This window comes from Hesperophylax consimilis, chromosome 27 (assembly GCF_061612785.1).
Source record: "Hesperophylax consimilis isolate HC1 chromosome 27, BYU_Hcon_1.0, whole genome shotgun sequence".
Lineage (NCBI taxonomy): Eukaryota > Metazoa > Arthropoda > Insecta > Trichoptera > Limnephilidae > Hesperophylax > Hesperophylax consimilis.
In genome coordinates, this window is record NC_142862.1 from 13268354 (window position 1) to 13285879 (window position 17526).

The 17526-nt window shown below is 35.4% G+C and overlaps 1 protein-coding gene across 7 annotated transcripts in view; it reads right to left on the reverse strand.

The window, feature by feature from the left end:
• da (transcription factor daughterless) overlaps positions 1-17526 on the reverse strand; it is a 142862-nt gene that overhangs the window by 69460 nt on the left and 55876 nt on the right. For 6 of the 7 annotated variants that reach the window (XM_089648174.1, XM_089648175.1, XM_089648176.1 and 3 more), the window contains exon 3: positions 1134-1358. The exons of the other annotated variant lie outside the window; for it this stretch is intronic. In XM_089648174.1, the coding sequence (XP_089504300.1) occupies positions 1134-1358 (225 nt within the window). The remainder of the gene's footprint in view (positions 1-1133; positions 1359-17526) is intronic. 7 annotated transcript variants of the gene reach the window in all.

Below are 17526 nucleotides of genomic sequence, written 5' to 3' on the forward strand. Positions count from 1 at the left end.
TAGACTTGTGTCGAAAAAATGAGCGTGATTTGGTGATTAGTGAATTTTCGCCAATGTCCAGACATCGCCTTTTCTTATAATAAAGTTTGATTTGTTAACAAAACTATACAATACATAGTAGAGAACATGTAGTTTAACCTTAACCGTAGTTTCACTTTCATAATTAAAAGTGTCCAATATTTGTAATTTTGAAAGTGTAACAATTTAAAAACAAAACACTTGTAATAATTATTATTTCAGTCATAGAAGAAAAAAAGACAAATGTTCGAAATTCTGATTAACAACAAACTAACCTAGGGAAAAAAAGCAAATATGAAAGTAAAACAATATAGTAAGAAACACCAGAAAATAATAACATATCATCAAGGATTGACTAAACAAGTGAGTGGTGGTTACACCAATGATAACATCAAAAGCCAAGACATGACAAATTAGGTGCACAACACAAAACAAAGTCCACTTTAACAAGTATGCCCAAAAAACTTAACGCAAATGTGGTTAAAACAAAGACAACAGCAAAAGCCAAGACACGACAAATGAGGTGCAAAACACACAAATATTAAACACGAAGGAGGTTAACACAATCACAGGACGGTATCGAAAGTCAAGACAAAGTTTAAAACAAAACAATAAGCTGGTTAAAACAAACAAGGACGAACTAAACAAAAGAACCAAAAGAATCGGACAAAGAAAACAGTAGGAATCATAACGAACAGAGTGCAGAGGACTAAACAAAAAAAGGTTTTACACACGGACATCAAAAGCCAATACAGGTTAGCAAATAACTCAAAAGTGCAAATGGTGAACTAAACAAAAAAAACATTGGGCATTATAAAAAAAACATAAACAACAAAAAATGGACAGGAACGAACGGAATGCAAAGGACTAAACAAAGGGTAAAAAAGGGATCACTTTAAAAGCTAAGACGGAAGGCAAAGGACTAAACAATTTGTTAACACAAGGACAACATCAAAAGTCAATAAATACAAGTCAGCGATTAGCTCAACAGTGCAAACAAAGACGAATTAACGTATAAATTCCCAAAGGAGCCCAAAACAAAAAAAATGAGTGTAGAAGAACAGGACAACATCAAAAGCCAAGACATGTCCGAGGCGGCAGTGAGCGGCACTCACCCACTGTGGTGGCACGTCGGCCGCGACGCCCTCCGTGGCCTGGTGGTGCTGGGTCTGCTGCTGCTGTTGGTGCTGGTGCGGCGGCTGCTGGTGGTGGTGACTGTGACTATGTGGGTGCGCCTGGTGCGCCGGGTGGCTGGGGTGGTGGCGCGCCCCTCCGCGCCGCGCGAACGGGAAGTACGGCGAGTCGGGGCCGTAGCCGTTGTTGGTCGGCGCGACCGCGTACTGGCACACACAATCAATGTTGGCATCAGGCATCAGGACAACTCCCAGGACTCGTCAAGGGAAAACAAACTATCTTAACCATCTAGCTGTCTGCTTTATATCATCAATGACCTCGCCTAGGATCAAGCCTTGAACGCACTTGCGAATTTATGGCCTCAAGAGAACCAAGATCATATCATTGGCGTTATACACGGTGTCCAGAAACTCCTAGTATAAGCGGAAAACTGATTGTCGATCGTGTGGTATAACTTTTTTTGATTTGAGCTTTCGTTTTCGAGTAAATCGAGTCCGAAGTTGGAATATTACAGATCGAAGTCACTTGGGGATTAATATAAGGTGTTGTATTTTAAAATGCGTCGAAGCGTAGACCGGCCCCAAAAATTATTTAACCCTTTGGTTGCAGAAAAAAGTGGAGAAAAGTTTTTTTTAAAAATCGAAATGTTCAGACTCTTTGTGACGTAGATTGACCAGTTTCCCTATTTTACTGCGAGTTTCGGGACATCGTGTATACATATTTATGTATAGTATCCAAAGACATTTCTGGGATCATCTTTTCTACTTTTGACTAACAAAACCATCTCCATCACCTTGCCAGTTGATTAGTCATTGAATTATCGTGAAAGATACAATAAACATTTTCTTGGCATTTCTGGCATGGGAGTAACGAAACGAAAAGAGATTTTTCATATTTGGCTATGACTACCTTAACAATCTAATCAATTAGATGGCACCTTAAATACCGGAAATTTAGTACGAACTCGAGAGAATCTGGATCATCTTTGGCATCAGAGTATTGAAATGTGAATTTTCTGGATCAGCCATTACCTAACAATGCAACTTCTGACCTCAAAAACTACCTTGAAACCATACAACACCATTTAACATATAACAAGCCTGCATCAGACCTTTAATGACCATGAAATCAACTCACCCGAGTTCAAAACAGAAAACAATAAATATTTTCGTGTTAAATTGCGATTTCAGGGATTCAAGAGAAAATCCAGCGATGGATCGCATAATAATTTCAATATGTTTAAAATTGTTATAAATTTACAACTGTGTTGAATTTCAAAGACCACACCAGGTCAAAAACATCGAAATCAAATGGAGAAATTCAAGGAAAATAATGATTAAACGGACATCTGATTCAAAATCTAAAACACCTGCAATTAAATTCGACAAATTTCTTTGATTAGTCCACCAGCGTTGGGAACCAAAGGAAACCTCAATGGGGGGTCTCTGTGAGAACAGAAGTAATTAAAACATTCATATCAATAAATTGCACTTCAGTGTATCACATTATTCTGCAAATTTGCAGGTGGTATACTAAGAAATGAATAGTGTTATTATTCACATGACATATTTTAAAGAGCGTGAAGCCATCAATAAATAAATTGCTCCTCGATAGAAACATAGGAAAAATCTGAAAATTATATGAGTTTCCATAGTAATAGCAATAATTATGACTATGTATTGAATGTCTGAATCAACTAGTGGCTTCACGTATATTCCCCATAAAGACTAATGGGCTCAATAACTTTTTTTTTTTTTTAAAGAAAGACAAACATTCCCGGGTTACGAATAACCTGACAATAATTGAAAACCACCACAGTAAGCTGAAAATGTTGCTTGTGTTGTGATGGAGGACTTTGCAGCCGAGGAATTGAACACACTACACCCGAGTGGGATCCAAGCGCGATGTCAACTCGGCCACCGACCGGTCGTAACGTTGGTGACACTAATATTATGCGTTTAATATGCATTTAGACTTAGCAATTGCTTGTTTATTTCAATAACTCATCCTTCATCAGGTCATTCATGATCCCGTAAAAAAATCATTAAAATCCAAATTTGACACTTTTTTAATTTCTAAAATAATCTAACTATCTGTAATCATCCTTTACATGGAACCATATAAATCATATATCTAACTAATTAACTAACCATCACGCCGTTTCCCCGTAGGCATTTACCCCGCTAAACAACTCGGTCTTGGCACACACTCCTTGCCTCATTCACATTCATACATGCTCTTCTGATATTCTGCCTCTAGACATGGCCCGACACAAGTATCTGGTTCACTTGACCGTGGCACGTCTTCCTCGTGCGTACCCGACTTATTGTAACGTTCACATTTGCCTCATTTATTCTCCCTATACACTCCTTACACGTCCAAACCATCTGAGGGTTTCTTTTCTTAATCCTACTCATTACGCTTACGTCAGACTTGCTTTCTTTTCACTCATTTCTACAGCATTTAGTCTACTTTCAACCTTCCTCTGTCAGTTCCATGCCTCACTGTAGGTAGCAGCATTCAGTATGGACTGCTAGCTTCGCTCCTTTGTACATTTTTTTGTTAGCACCAACGGCGTTCAGTCCTCTATAAATGGAGTTTCCTGAGTTTTCTCATCTTTCAAATTCTCAGGAATCATCGCGCAACAATTTATTATTAAGTTGCAACTCGTTCTAATTTTCAGTTCGGGACCACCTCCGTTAAAATTCGACTACCAATCTGGGTGGCATTTACGTCATCCGAACTGGTAACCCTACCCATCGTGCGACCCCTCTAGTCAACTCTCTGCCATTCGCGATTAAATAAGTAAGAGGACACGGTATGGGAGAAGTACTCGAATTAAAAATAATAATAACGCTCACCGTAGCGGTAAGACATCACTAAAATTCGCGTGTTATGTACATCTTCTCTAAGGGCCGGTATTTCAATTGCTTTTTAAGCTAGGCTTTTGAGATATTTGCGTTCGTCAACTTCGTCATCCCGACAGCCCATTCCAATTCATAACATTCTTGAGTAAACTGAAGAACCGGCCGAATTTAATTTGAGTGTCTTTAGTCAAAGATGACAATCAATTGGACGCAATTAAGAAAACCGAAACCAATTTGCAAAATGAGTATTACTAATTTATTAAGAATATCTTCAACTCATTGGAAATCCGGTTAAAACGGGATTTAGGCCCTTCACGAATAGATACTCTATACGAATATATTATCACGATGTTCACACACACGTTCATATAAATACAAATATTTTCGCATTTTGTTTTTATATATTATCAAGGCTTTTGATATATTAGGAATTTACTAAAAGTTTATCAGGAAACGGCCAGGAAATCGAGTTTTTTTACCAGATTACCAATAAATTGAAGATATTCTTAATACATTAGTAATACTCATTTTTCTCCTTGTAATATGGAGAAAATCGACTATCGGATGCTATTGAAATAAATGTATTATATTTTGATTTAGGACAATAATTAAATCAAAAGAAAATATTTTATTTAGGATGCAGTGTGGAGGATCATTCTGCGAAGAGAAAGAAGTGAACGTTCGGTCTACATCTAGAATGAACTTATGTATTAGTTGGTAGGAATGCTAAACGCCAACAAGTCGTTTTACAGCCTAACTCTTTACAAAAAGAACGAGCCGTGAAAACCTATGTCTCCCGGCATCGGCAGTCCCGTTGTTAACGGGTCCATCTTGTAGTCATGGTTGTTGGACGAACGAATAAAACTAGAAAACGGAAGACAGTAGGAAGAGTAGGAGAAGAAGAGGAAGTAGAGCAAAACTTTGAGAGAATATAACTAGCAATAGAAACGCTACTGATATCCCTGGTGAAAGGAGAAGATAAATTAATATCCCATGATTTCATGACTACGCTGTATCCTCTGCGATTTGCATAATCGAGGAAGACGATCCAAGTAGCGTTAAGCGTGATTAAATAAACCAACACGAAAAATAAACTAATATTACAAAAAGGACCACGACCAAGACAGTGGTAAGCGGAGACGATAGACTGGGGATGGTGTCGGTTTCGAAGTTCGCTAGGGAACAAAATGACAACAAAGTATAAGCGTGTGCATTTAATTGTAGTAGCAGTCAAATATTAATTAAATATAGCGTTATGTTGTGTGCCTAACCCAAAACTAAGAAACCAAATTATCAGTCTTGGAAACCAAAAGATCTAAAAGAAAACATGATCTAACAGAAAGCGATTTATGCAGTGGAGAATCTAACTAGTAGTTCTGTGACCTTGCGTCCAAAAAAGGGTTCTTATTAAAAAAAAATCAATACCTAAATTTGATTCTTATATGACCTAAACTTTTTTCACGCAGGTAGGTACCATAAAATTGAAAATCTCAGTCAAAGTAAGGCTTGCTTGAATAATAAAGTGGATGCAACAGATTTTGGAAAACGGAAACGGAGCGTACAAACATATTTACAAAATGATGAATTGCCAAACGGTCGAGTTAAAACAGTTGCAAGATTCCGAAAATCATGACCACGTAGGTGCCCCAGTGGAAGCGACCTAAAAGTAGACCGAGCATCGTACTAAAATGTGTAATTATGATATTTTCATTCCAAAAATTGATTTAAAAAACCGCGCATTCCGAAACGGTTGCAACTGGCTACAACAACATAGAAAACGCCACTGGCTGGTAAGACGGCTGTCACCTTCAATAAAAACGAACATGTCGTTTTGGCGGCAAATAGAAAATGGCACATTTTAAATTATTGCAAAAAAAATATTCATCAACATACCTATAAAAATACCTTCAAAAACACTATCAATTTTTTTCTTCAAACAATAAAAAACAGTGAAATTACCCAATTTATCCGTACTAGATAATTGTTAATCCGAAATAATTAATAAAATAAGTTTCAGTTTGGTTGTGTATTTTAGCCTCAAAACCAAATTTGATTTTTGTATGCATACCCAATTTCTACCGATTTATAACAAGTTTCTCTTTAACTCTTTAAGTTCTAAAAACAATTTTTTTAAAGATAATATCTATACATTTGTTATGCCTAAACGTTAATTATATGAAATTCACTCGATAGAAAAAAAATCGCAAAGTTAGCCCCTAAAATTATTTAAAACGCGTTTTGTTCTGTTATTTAATATGTTATAGGCATGAAAAAAATCAGTGTTTCTTTAAATGCAACTAAAGCATTTTTCGAGAATTTTTTTTGCTCAATTTCAAACGAGACGTGTTTTATTAAATATTTTCACAAATTTCGCTTAATTATTATCATATATTTTTTAATATTAACGCGCTCCTCTAACATTTGTATTTACATATCTCCATTTCAAACCATCTTTGAGCGCGTACTACGGGGCCTTAACAAAACGATTTTTTTTCTCTCCAAGGAACACTCTTGAATAAAACAGTAAGTTATTTACTTTACGGACAGTTTCTTGGCACATTTTAAACAGGCAGGCGTAAAGAAACGCAATTACCAGCAGATAAAGCCGAGTTGTTATTATTATAGTAGCAAACTTGCCTAAGCCATTCAGAGAGGTACAGGGCACAAGTTACATAGTTTCTGGAGCCGCCCTTTAAGAATTACAGAAGGAAAACAGTGGCTGATGGATGTAAAAACTCTAAATGGCACAAACTTTTAGCCGTTAGATGCAGTACCTATCTACTACGAAATGTTAAACTTTAATTTCTTGCATAAATGAATATTGAACACCTGAAGCTTGGAATACACCAACGCACGAGTTAACAAGAACAAAACTCCTTCAGAAATTCTTAAACTATGCAGAAAGAACTAGCGCGGTTAAATTTGGCTTCATGTAATTTGCACAACTTTTCCGTCTGGAACTTCTGTGATAAGGCGAAGCACCACTAAGTAATTCAAAATCAAGTGTTATATGTTGGAAAATTTGATCGCTTGGACATATTATTATTGATGCTTTAAGTAATTACTGCGACTAGAACACAACTTGGCCTTAGAAATAATCAAGCATTTATCCAAAGTCCAGAAAAAAAATGTAGTATCAGGCCTATAAAAACTCATTTAAAGTGCAAAATCTCCATAATTTTTACATCATGTAAACCTACAAATAGCTGTAATTTTCTGTTTTTGTTTCTTGTGTTTGTATGACTTGTTGCATAGCTTTTATCAAATGTAATTTTATTCTTATTTTTTATGTTTGAAAGTATTTGTCAAATTAAAATTATACTACCAACCATGTAAAAGCCCTCTGGGCGTTAAATAAATAAATAAATAAATAAATTACGAACACCTTTTCAGTTATGGTTTTATTTTATAATGTGGAAAATTAAGTTCTTTCGAAAATGATCGCAAAACATTTTAATATTTGTGCCGGGCTTATAAAAAGACTTATCTGTATATTACATCTACATACTGTTATTATTCCCTATATAATACAGATATTCTTCCATGTACACAGCATCATGTACCACTTTAATGCATAAGCCTTTTTGGCGTATAAATACAATATCGACGCGATACGAATGCCGTTTTAATCTCGGCCGAAAAGATTCTAGTTTGGGGCGGGACGAAGTTTTGGGCAGAAACACAATATCCACCCGCAGAGACGAACAACGCAAAAACTAGCAGCGAACAAATAATAATATAAGAGATAAATAATAGCCGGCGATGTAACCAGGCAGGGGGAGAGGGTGAACTACAACAGGGGTGGATAATATTTTACTAAACAACGGATTAGAAATGGAATAAGGATGGAATTCACTTCACATTATCACCTGATATATTGTGCACTTTTACTAAGTAAGGCCCCATTCACAAGAGATTGAAATTTTCGGCATCAATAAGAGAATTCGCCGTAACTGAGCGAAGTTTGACATTTTCAATTAGGTTTTTATCTCAAACTACCTAGTTTGACTATTAGTTTTGCATTTGAATCGAATAATCTATTTACATAAATAAGAGTGTCCGTGGTGGGCGGCGTTTATTTGATTTTTATACAAATCTACAATTTTATTTCGAGATTGATGAAGTTATGCAAACTTGAGCTTTCAAAACGAGAGGAAGTTCACTTGTCTACATCTGATTTCAATAAAAAAATATGCGTAAAGCCCGGAATGCAGCTAGTATGAAATAAATAAGTTAGCGTCTTGCCTTATAATTATGCGTAAAGCCCGGAATGCAGCTAGTATGAAATAAATAAGTTAGCGTCTTGCCTTATAATTATGCGTAAAGCCCGGAATGCAGCTAGTATGAAATAAATAAGATAGCGTCTTGACTTATAATTTAAAATATTTCAACGCTGCATATCTCAGGGTGGAAATGATGCTGCTACTTGAAAAAAGAACTGTGCAAATTTGAAGTCGCCAGAGCGCTATGGAGAATAGATTTTCAAGGACCATGACCATGCTAGAGGCAATAACTAATTTGATTTGATTTTAATAAACCTATTTCAATACCACCATTCACAAACAAATTATAGAGCCCAGCCCAGAAAAAATAATGTATAAGGCCCATGAAAACTGCTTTAAAGTTCAAAATCTCCTAATTACGAACCCATTATCGTTTATGATTTTATTGCATAATGTGGCAAATTAAGTAATTTATAAAATGATCAAAAAAAAAATTTATGCCTGTACATCCACAAAAGGCACTTTTTGGACGTGTTTATTTCTTGCATAAATCAAAACAGGCGGATGGTGTTAAGCGGGAATTTAAACCTTATCGCCATCTACGTAAGGGTTGTTATTGATAGCGGCTCAATTTAAAAGATTACACGACGTAGTGCATCGCCTTAAGTTAAGATATTATTTCTGATAATTTCAGTTTATAATTATTATGATTTTTGTAAACCACTGTAATGTAAGACTTTTTTTTTTAAACCATTGTTTATAACCCTTATGTACAAAATTGTAAACATTTCAATGTTCCCAGTGTACAAGTACCACAGGCGTATAAAAATAAATAATTATGTAAATAATTATAAGTAAAAAAAACTCCTCTGAGCGATGCTTAATAAATGAGTGCCTAATAAGACAGAGCGTTATGCCTAAAATGAGGTTTTAGTATAAAACCAACCCCGTATATTTTATGTTCAGTCACTTGGTCGGAAATCGAACCCAAACCAAACTTGTACATAGCCAATAAAACACTGAGGCTTTCAATATTGGGTTTAACTTCATCAAAAATTAAAATATTATGTTTGTCACTAGCGGAATCTACTATCAGATACGGTGTAACGATTTGGGAAAAGTCGTGCAAAACAAATATAGGTTACATTCTAACAATTCAAAACTCTATGACTAAGATTTTGGTAAGCAAAAGTATTGATGCACAAAGAAGAGATATTAAATTAGTACAAGTCAGTTAATATATAACCTGTTCGAGGGATATTATGGTTTAAAATTGTTTGCCAAAACCTATTGCCGGATTACATATATTTTTTAAACGTAGATCATACACAAAACACAAGATTTAGTAAAAATAAAGGTATGTCCATTACAAAAATTACTAAATACGGCCAACGAACATTCGCTTATCTTGTATCTTCTATAAAGGCGAAGCTTAATGCCAAATCACTATATTGATTAATCTTTATAACGAATTGGTGTACATTATGAAAACCAAAAAATATGCTTTAGTTAAATTGAAGGTTTTCCTATCGCTTCGCTTGAGTAGAATACAAATAAAAAAAAATGAATTACTCAATAAAAAAATATAAATGCAAACTACTACAAAAAATATTTTTTCAATAGAAATTTATGAACGCCAACTTTTAAACAATACATTTTTATAGCTTAGATTATCGGTGACAGTTTCACTTGATTAACTTTTTTGCTTTCTTATAAACTTATTTACAAATTAAGTAAAAACCAGTTTTTTGCTTGAAATCGAACGTTTCTAGACTCCGTTTGTCAAGCAATTTTAATGCCTATTACCTACGATATAAGGTATACCAAGAATATACACATTTTTGGCTTGTAGCTTCCTCTTTAATAAGATGTAAAAAGCGAATCAACGTGCATAACTGAACTAAATAAAATGGTTAATAGATTAGGATTTTTTAAATTTTATTGTTTATAAATACATTTGTATACATTGATTGTGTGCGTGTAATTTATAAATATGCCTAAGAATATGCTAAAGTAAGTTGTGTGTCTTTGAGTTGGTGTGTGCCTATGAGTATATTGACTGTGTTACATCTGTCTATGTTTTGTATTATAATCCCTTGGAATGTTATTCTTTTTTACCTATTTTCTATATTGTGGCTTCACATTATATGTGTGTTAGTTAAGTTAGTGTTGTAATTAAAATTGTGAAATTGACCTGCTGATAAACCGCTTTGGCAGTTATACGGGTGCTTGTAATGAAGAATAAAAAAATAAAAACAAATGTAATGACTACCGATGAAAGGGACACGAATCTCTCTCGGGATTTAGTTAGGGTTTAATTTCGCTGAAAAAGTATCAGGAGTCGGAAAAGAAGCCGAGTAAAGAACCGAGGAAGGAGTTAGATGGGTGGGGGGCGTAACACAGGCAATAATTCTCGGACAGCTCCGACTCCTTATTCTATATAATGTATTATTATGTCTTGTAGTAGAGGAGATCTTACAGCTGTACACGATGCTATACAACGATGAAAGCCAAAATAGTAGACGAGGTGTACCAAAAATTAAAAAAAGCACCGACTTCGTAATTGCGATAGTTTTTAAGCCCGTCCTAGTTTCTGCCTCGAATTAAAGCAATATACAAGGTTTTCCAATAAGAGGTGTTATTTTGATATTCAAAGAAACTTTTCCCGTAAAAGATAAATGGTTTCGTTGCTTGTGTGTCACGTAGCGCCGTCTTGTTGAAAGTAAACGTTGTCCAGATCAATCCCATCCAATTCCGGCCATAAAAATCATTAATCATCTCTCGATAGCGCAATCCATTCACCGTAACTGTTGCTCCAGCCTCATTTTCGAAAAAGTAAGGTCCAATGACTCCGCCGGACCATTAACCGCACCAAACTGTCACACGTTGAGGATAGAGAGGCTTTTCAATAATCTATATAAATAAAAACAATTAAAGTTCGTTTGTTCAAAATCTTAAATACGTATATTAAATAGATAAACACGCGTTATTGTTTCTCTATTTGCACGGACAGACTGAGCCAATGCAAACTCTGGATGGTCAATCGCCTGTCGTCTTTAGGATTTCCTGTCCTGCTGAAATCCTTTTCTTTCCTCGACCGGCCTCCACTGGGACACCCATGTGGTCATCATTTTCGGTGTCTTGTCATCTGGAATTATTTCCACATGGCCATCCCATCGCGGAACTTTAGGACCCATAGAACCTAACGATGGTTTTTTTCTCAAGTTAGACGTCTTTCACTTTAACTCTGTATCATCCATTTTCTAGTACGAACTACGGGACCATTTTTGGTCATTATCTTTTTTAATGCAACAACCTGTATTATAAGTACAGGGTTTTCCAATAAGAGGTGTTATTTTGATATTCAATCGTAAAAGATCAATGGTTTCGTTGCTTGTGTGGCACGTAGCGCCGTCTTTTTGATAGTAAACGTTGTCCAGATCAATACCATCCAATTCCGGCCATAAAAAATCATTAATCATCTCTCGATAGCGCAATCCATTCACCGTAACTGTTGCTCCAGCCTCATTTTCGAAAAAGTAAGGTCCAATGACTCCGCCGGACCATAAAACGCACCAAACAGTCACACGTTGAGGATAGAGAGGCTTTTTAACAATAACTCTTGGGTTTTCCGAGCCCCAGATGCGACAATTTTGCTTCTTGACGAAGCCACCGAGGTGGAAATGGGCCTCATCACTCAAGATGATTTGCATTTGATTCACTCAAGTGAATTTTAATAATTTCAATGCGTTGTTGAAGCGTGTATCGTTCCATTATTATTAATGGCGTAGTTTCTACTTGTCAAATGTCAAAAAATGAGAGCTTCAAAAGTAACATTTACCGAAATAGCGGGCTATTCAAAATAACACCTCTTATTGGAAAACTTTATACTTGATTTACAACTCAGGCTTCTTCAAACTATCGACGGACTATCGGACGGGAAAAAAATATTTACAAAAATCAACAACCAAAAAAAACAATAGGGAAATCCAATGGCGATCTTTCTCTATATCCAGAAATTGCCACCCAGTCTCTAAGTAGGCACTATCAGCACTTATTAAATGTGCTTGAAACCGAATTTGGCGTTCGAGGTGATGTACTCCAATGGATGTCATCGTACCTGTCTGGACGAGTAGCTTCAGTAACTTTCAATAAATATACATCACCTGAAACTCCCATCGAATTTGGAGTTCCCCAGGGTTCTGTACTGGGTCCCATTCTCTTCATTCTATATACTAATCGTCTCGAACGACTCATTCACTCAGCTGGCTTTGAATCACAAGGCTACGCGGATGATCGTTTGATTTTCAAGTTTTGCTCCCCGGATGAAAAAGACGTACTTAAAAACGAGGTGGTTAGTTTCATTGACACGGTTTCAAGTTGGATGTCTGTTAATAAACTCAAACTTAATCCGACAAAGACGGAATTTATTTGGATAGCTTCTCCTGGAAGACAAGCCCTCATCGACTCCAGTCCAATCCGTATTCAGAATACAAATATAATCCCTTCTCCGGAAATAAAATTTCTAGGTTTCACTTTAGACAATTGTCTTTCTCTTGAATCGCAAATTTCAAAAACTGTAAGTGCTGGCTTTTTCCATCTAAGGCAGATAAAATCAATTAGGAGATGCCTTCCCTTTGATGGAGCAAAATCACTCATTAATTCGTTCGTTGTCTCACGTATGGACTATTGTAATAGTGCATATGCTGGCCTACCTAAAAAACAATTCAACAGAATCCAGTCCGTTTTCAATGCTGCGGCGAGAATGATTTTTGGTGAATCTAAGCATTGTCGTATAACCCCGCTTCTAAGGGATCGTCTTCATTGGCTTCGATGCCCTGAAAGAATAGAGTTCAAGATCTGCCTAATGACCTTCAAAGCATTGCAGGGAATGGCGCCAGCCTATATATCGGAATTATGTGTCCGACAAAACCTAAGCGATAGACAGCTTACTCTGAGGTCAGCAGATCTAGATGTTACCAATCGTTTAATCGAACTTTCTCGGTCAAATCGAGCTGTTTACTATGATCGCTCTTTTCGTGTAGCTGGCCCACTCATTATGTAATTTTTTTTTTTAAAAGGAACACAAAAGGAAATTTTATTTTAAGTTTATTATAGTTAAGCGCACTTTAGTGAAACAACACAAAACTGCGCTATATAAATGTTATGTTATTATTATTATATCAGAAAAAACTAAGGTTATCCTCTTGAAGTGACAAGTTCTCTAAATTAATTCGCCATGTTACAGTACTATCGTGGTGGGAGGGATGTGAGGGGGTTAGGGGGCGGCGGGTGAGGGATAGACGAAAAGTTTTCTACACAAAGTTTATTTCTTGGGGAACTGCGTAAGAAAAGCCGAGGGGGTGTGTCTTCTCCACCCATCTCCCCCACCCTGCCCCTTGCCGTGCCACGAGGCATACTCTCATCCATCAAAGGTGAGCCTCCCAAACTGTGCGAAACACTAAGTATACAAATACACAACTTATTTATATATTTATTTCAATTTCGACACATTTGTCTTTCCGTTCCTATGGCACCAATTTTAATATTGGATATCGACAAGACAGCATCCCTCTCGCATGAACACTTACGTGTTTGACGATAATACCATGTTATCAATAAATTATGTACAGACCGACAGACTTATGATTTACTAGTTTTTTTTGTGACTGGTAATAAAATTTTTTTTTTAATAAAAAACATAAATAAAAGTTCCGGTTAGAACTTTAGGCCAGTCCAATAAACGTCCACCCCGCACCATCCCTCTTCCTATGCAGCGGGAACCAGACGGTGTAGATCATGTGGTACAAAATAAACATAAGAAACTAACACTGTTCGACACGTTTTTGTGTAAAACGGCTCATATGTGGAACGAGCTACCGGCATCTATTTATCCACCTTCATGTAATCCGGCCCTCTTTAAGATCCGCATTAATAAATCCCTTCCTACAGCCTTTACCTTAATCCGCCTCACAACACTGCCCAACCTGGTGGCGGCATAGCTCACCTGCCTTTACACTGTACAGACAAGGGGGCTCTTGTGAGATAAAAACACAAAAATAAAAAATAGAAAATATATAATATAATATATATTACAAACTAAATATACGTTTCTTCAGATAGTTAAATGTAAATTAAATAGCTGAATTATTGAAATCTGGTTCGAATTCTGAAGTTCTGAATACTGAAGCAGCCTCGAACAGTGAGTTCTGGCATCACGAAAGTTGCTCAGCCCTTTTAACCATATATATATATACTATACATAGATCAAATGTATTGTCAGCTTTCAAAGTTCACGAATTTCTAAATCAGCCATGAAGCTTTGAAATAATAGCCACATTGTTTTTAGAAAAAGGAGTTGATATCTCGGGCGAAACTCGATATGCGTAACATGCGAAAATAACGAAACCTCATCCGTACGCCTACTATCTTGTTCATAATTTGACACGAAAATCTGTAATCTTTGGGATCGAACCCTCAACACTTCGACTGTTAGTGCAAAACTTCTACTGTTAGTGCAACACTGAAAACCCTTTGTTTGATAAATTCATTTCAAAAGGGTTTAATAATAAATCAAAACAGTTTTAGAAGAATCCGAAAGCTTCCGAGGGGATGGAAAGTCAGAAAAATAATTACAAGTAGTCTCCACTCCGCCCGTTGTAAAATAATCCAAGTCGCATTAGTGCGAGGCGTAATGAACACCACTAAGTTACTCCTTGCTTCTGCTACGCCCCGCACCCCCGCCCCACCATCCCTTATTTAAATATTATTATTCTAATCCGTGTTATTGTTGAGGGATGATAGTTTAATTTCTTCGGCCCCTTTGAATTAAACGGTACGAAGACGGTGTCAATATATGGCACTCCCGCAACTACAAGGTTAAAATATGTCAAAATGAGAGAATGGAAGAGGAAGCTACAAGCCAAAAATGTGTATATTCTTGGTATACATTATATTGTAGGTAATAGGCATTAAAATCGCTGGACGAACGGAGTCTAGATACGTTCGATTTCAAGCACAAAACTGGTTTTCAGATTTTGTAAATAATTTTATAAGAAAGCAAATAAGTTAATCAAGCGAAACTATCACATATAATCTTAGCTATAATACTGTATTTTTAAAGTTGTTTTCTTTACGCGTTAATACATTTCTATTGAAATAATATTTTTTTAGTAGTTTACATTTATATTTTTTTATTGAGTAATTTATTTTTTATTTGTATTCTACTCAAGCGAAACGATAGTAAAATCTTCAATTTATATAAAAAAAATTTTTGGTATTCATAATGTACACCAATTTGTTATAAAGATTAATCAAATAGTGATTTGGCATTAAGCTTCGCCTTTAAAGTTGTGCATCTTTACTAAGTATGTATATGGGATTTAACTGCATTACAATTTTAAAGTACTACTCTGTAATAATATTATCTGTGTAGCTATAAACTAGTAGGTAGTTCTGTGAACAGTTTAGTACAAAACAAAGTATTTTAATTATTGTCTCTTATTTAATAAATCAAAACCAAAATTTCCTTTTGAAATCATAAGGTTTGTAAGTAGGTACTTAAACACCTACTTACTATAAACCATATTTTTATATTTTATGAAATTAAAAAAAAAATCAAATAAGTAATTATACAATTTGTCCAAAGAAACGTCACTATCTCAATGAAAAAAAATTCAGACCTTCGGCAGGTAGGTACAATTATACTGAAAAAAAAGTGCAAATAAACACGACGATTTTACAATTGAACCTTTAAAACGGCCATCATGTTGAATCACAATCACTATCGGCCACAATCTATATATATGTATATATATATATATATATTACTTAATAATTAGAAAATACTATATATTATATCATCGAATAAAAGAGATACCTGCGCTTTGCTTAGCGACCTTAAATCAGGACTTTCAGTTAGAATAGGTTGTTTCACAGAATTTAATCAATTCAACAAATTTAAAAGATAATTTTCATGTTCTAAATTCTATTTAAGTTCTGTTATTATTACTGGTCCATAATAATTTACAAACAGAAGTTGAAAGTGAACTGTGAAATTTCATGAATTGTTCAAATTCTGTGAAACAATTGGCCCTTAGTATTTTTAGTTAAGGCCCCGTTTTAAGCGTTCAAAGATGGTTTAAAAGGGAGATATGTAAATACAAATGTTAGAAGGAGCGCGCTAATATAAAAAAACGTTAATAATTAAGCATTATTCTGAAAACCTTTAATAAATTACGACTCATTTATTGAGCGAAAATCTCTCGACATATGCTTTAGTTGCATTTAAAGATACACTGTGAATTTTTTCATACCTACAACGTATTAAATAACAGAAAAAAACGCGTTTTAAATTATTTTCGAAGCTTATTTTGCGATTTTTTTTCCAGGGAATTTCATACAATTAACGTTTCGGCATAACAAATGTATTGATATTATCTTCAAAAATAAGACGGGATTCATGGGTTGTTTCACAGAATTTTAACAATTCATCAAATTTCGTAGTTAAAATTAAAGTTATGTGAAAGTTTTTTTCCAGTTCTGTTATTATATCAACATGGGTCGGTTGATTCACAGTACTTCGAGAATAACAGAACTTGGATAGGACTTTTACATAGGACTTGAATATTGAGTTGATGAATTTTTCGAATTCTGTGCGACAACCTGTCCTTAATATTCGGTTCTGATCATCGAAATAACAACTAGGTACGTTCAAAATGTTGTTTAGAATTAAAGCAAAGGACAGCATGGTATAATCTTACACCAAAAACCTAAGCACATATCTGCTTCATTGACTAGATCTGAAACGAAAGGAACTACAAAACTTTTTTTTTATTTCTTTGGTATTAACTATGTTACAATTTTTTGATTTTTTTTTGTTTTAGAAGAGTTTTTATTTGTGATGTATATTTGTTACACATTTTTTAAAAATATTTCGCTACCGGTTTCGTTACATCCCTATTATTAATATTTCGCTACCGGTTTCATTACATCCTTATCATTAATATTTTGCTACCGGTTTCGTTACATGTAGGGAATGCAATCCCGGTATACCGGGATCCCGAAATACCGAGATCCCGCAGACATTTAGCGGGACTAATCCCGGTCGAAAATTTTGCGGGATCCCGCTGGACTGGCGGGATTACAAAGAAACCTTCAATTCACTTACAATGCGCTAATGACTATTGTGCCAACCAGCGTGGAAGCTGAACGAGCTTTTTTAGCCGCTGGCTACTTTGTGTCCAAAATCAGAAGCCGTTTATCAGATGACACTATTAATACTT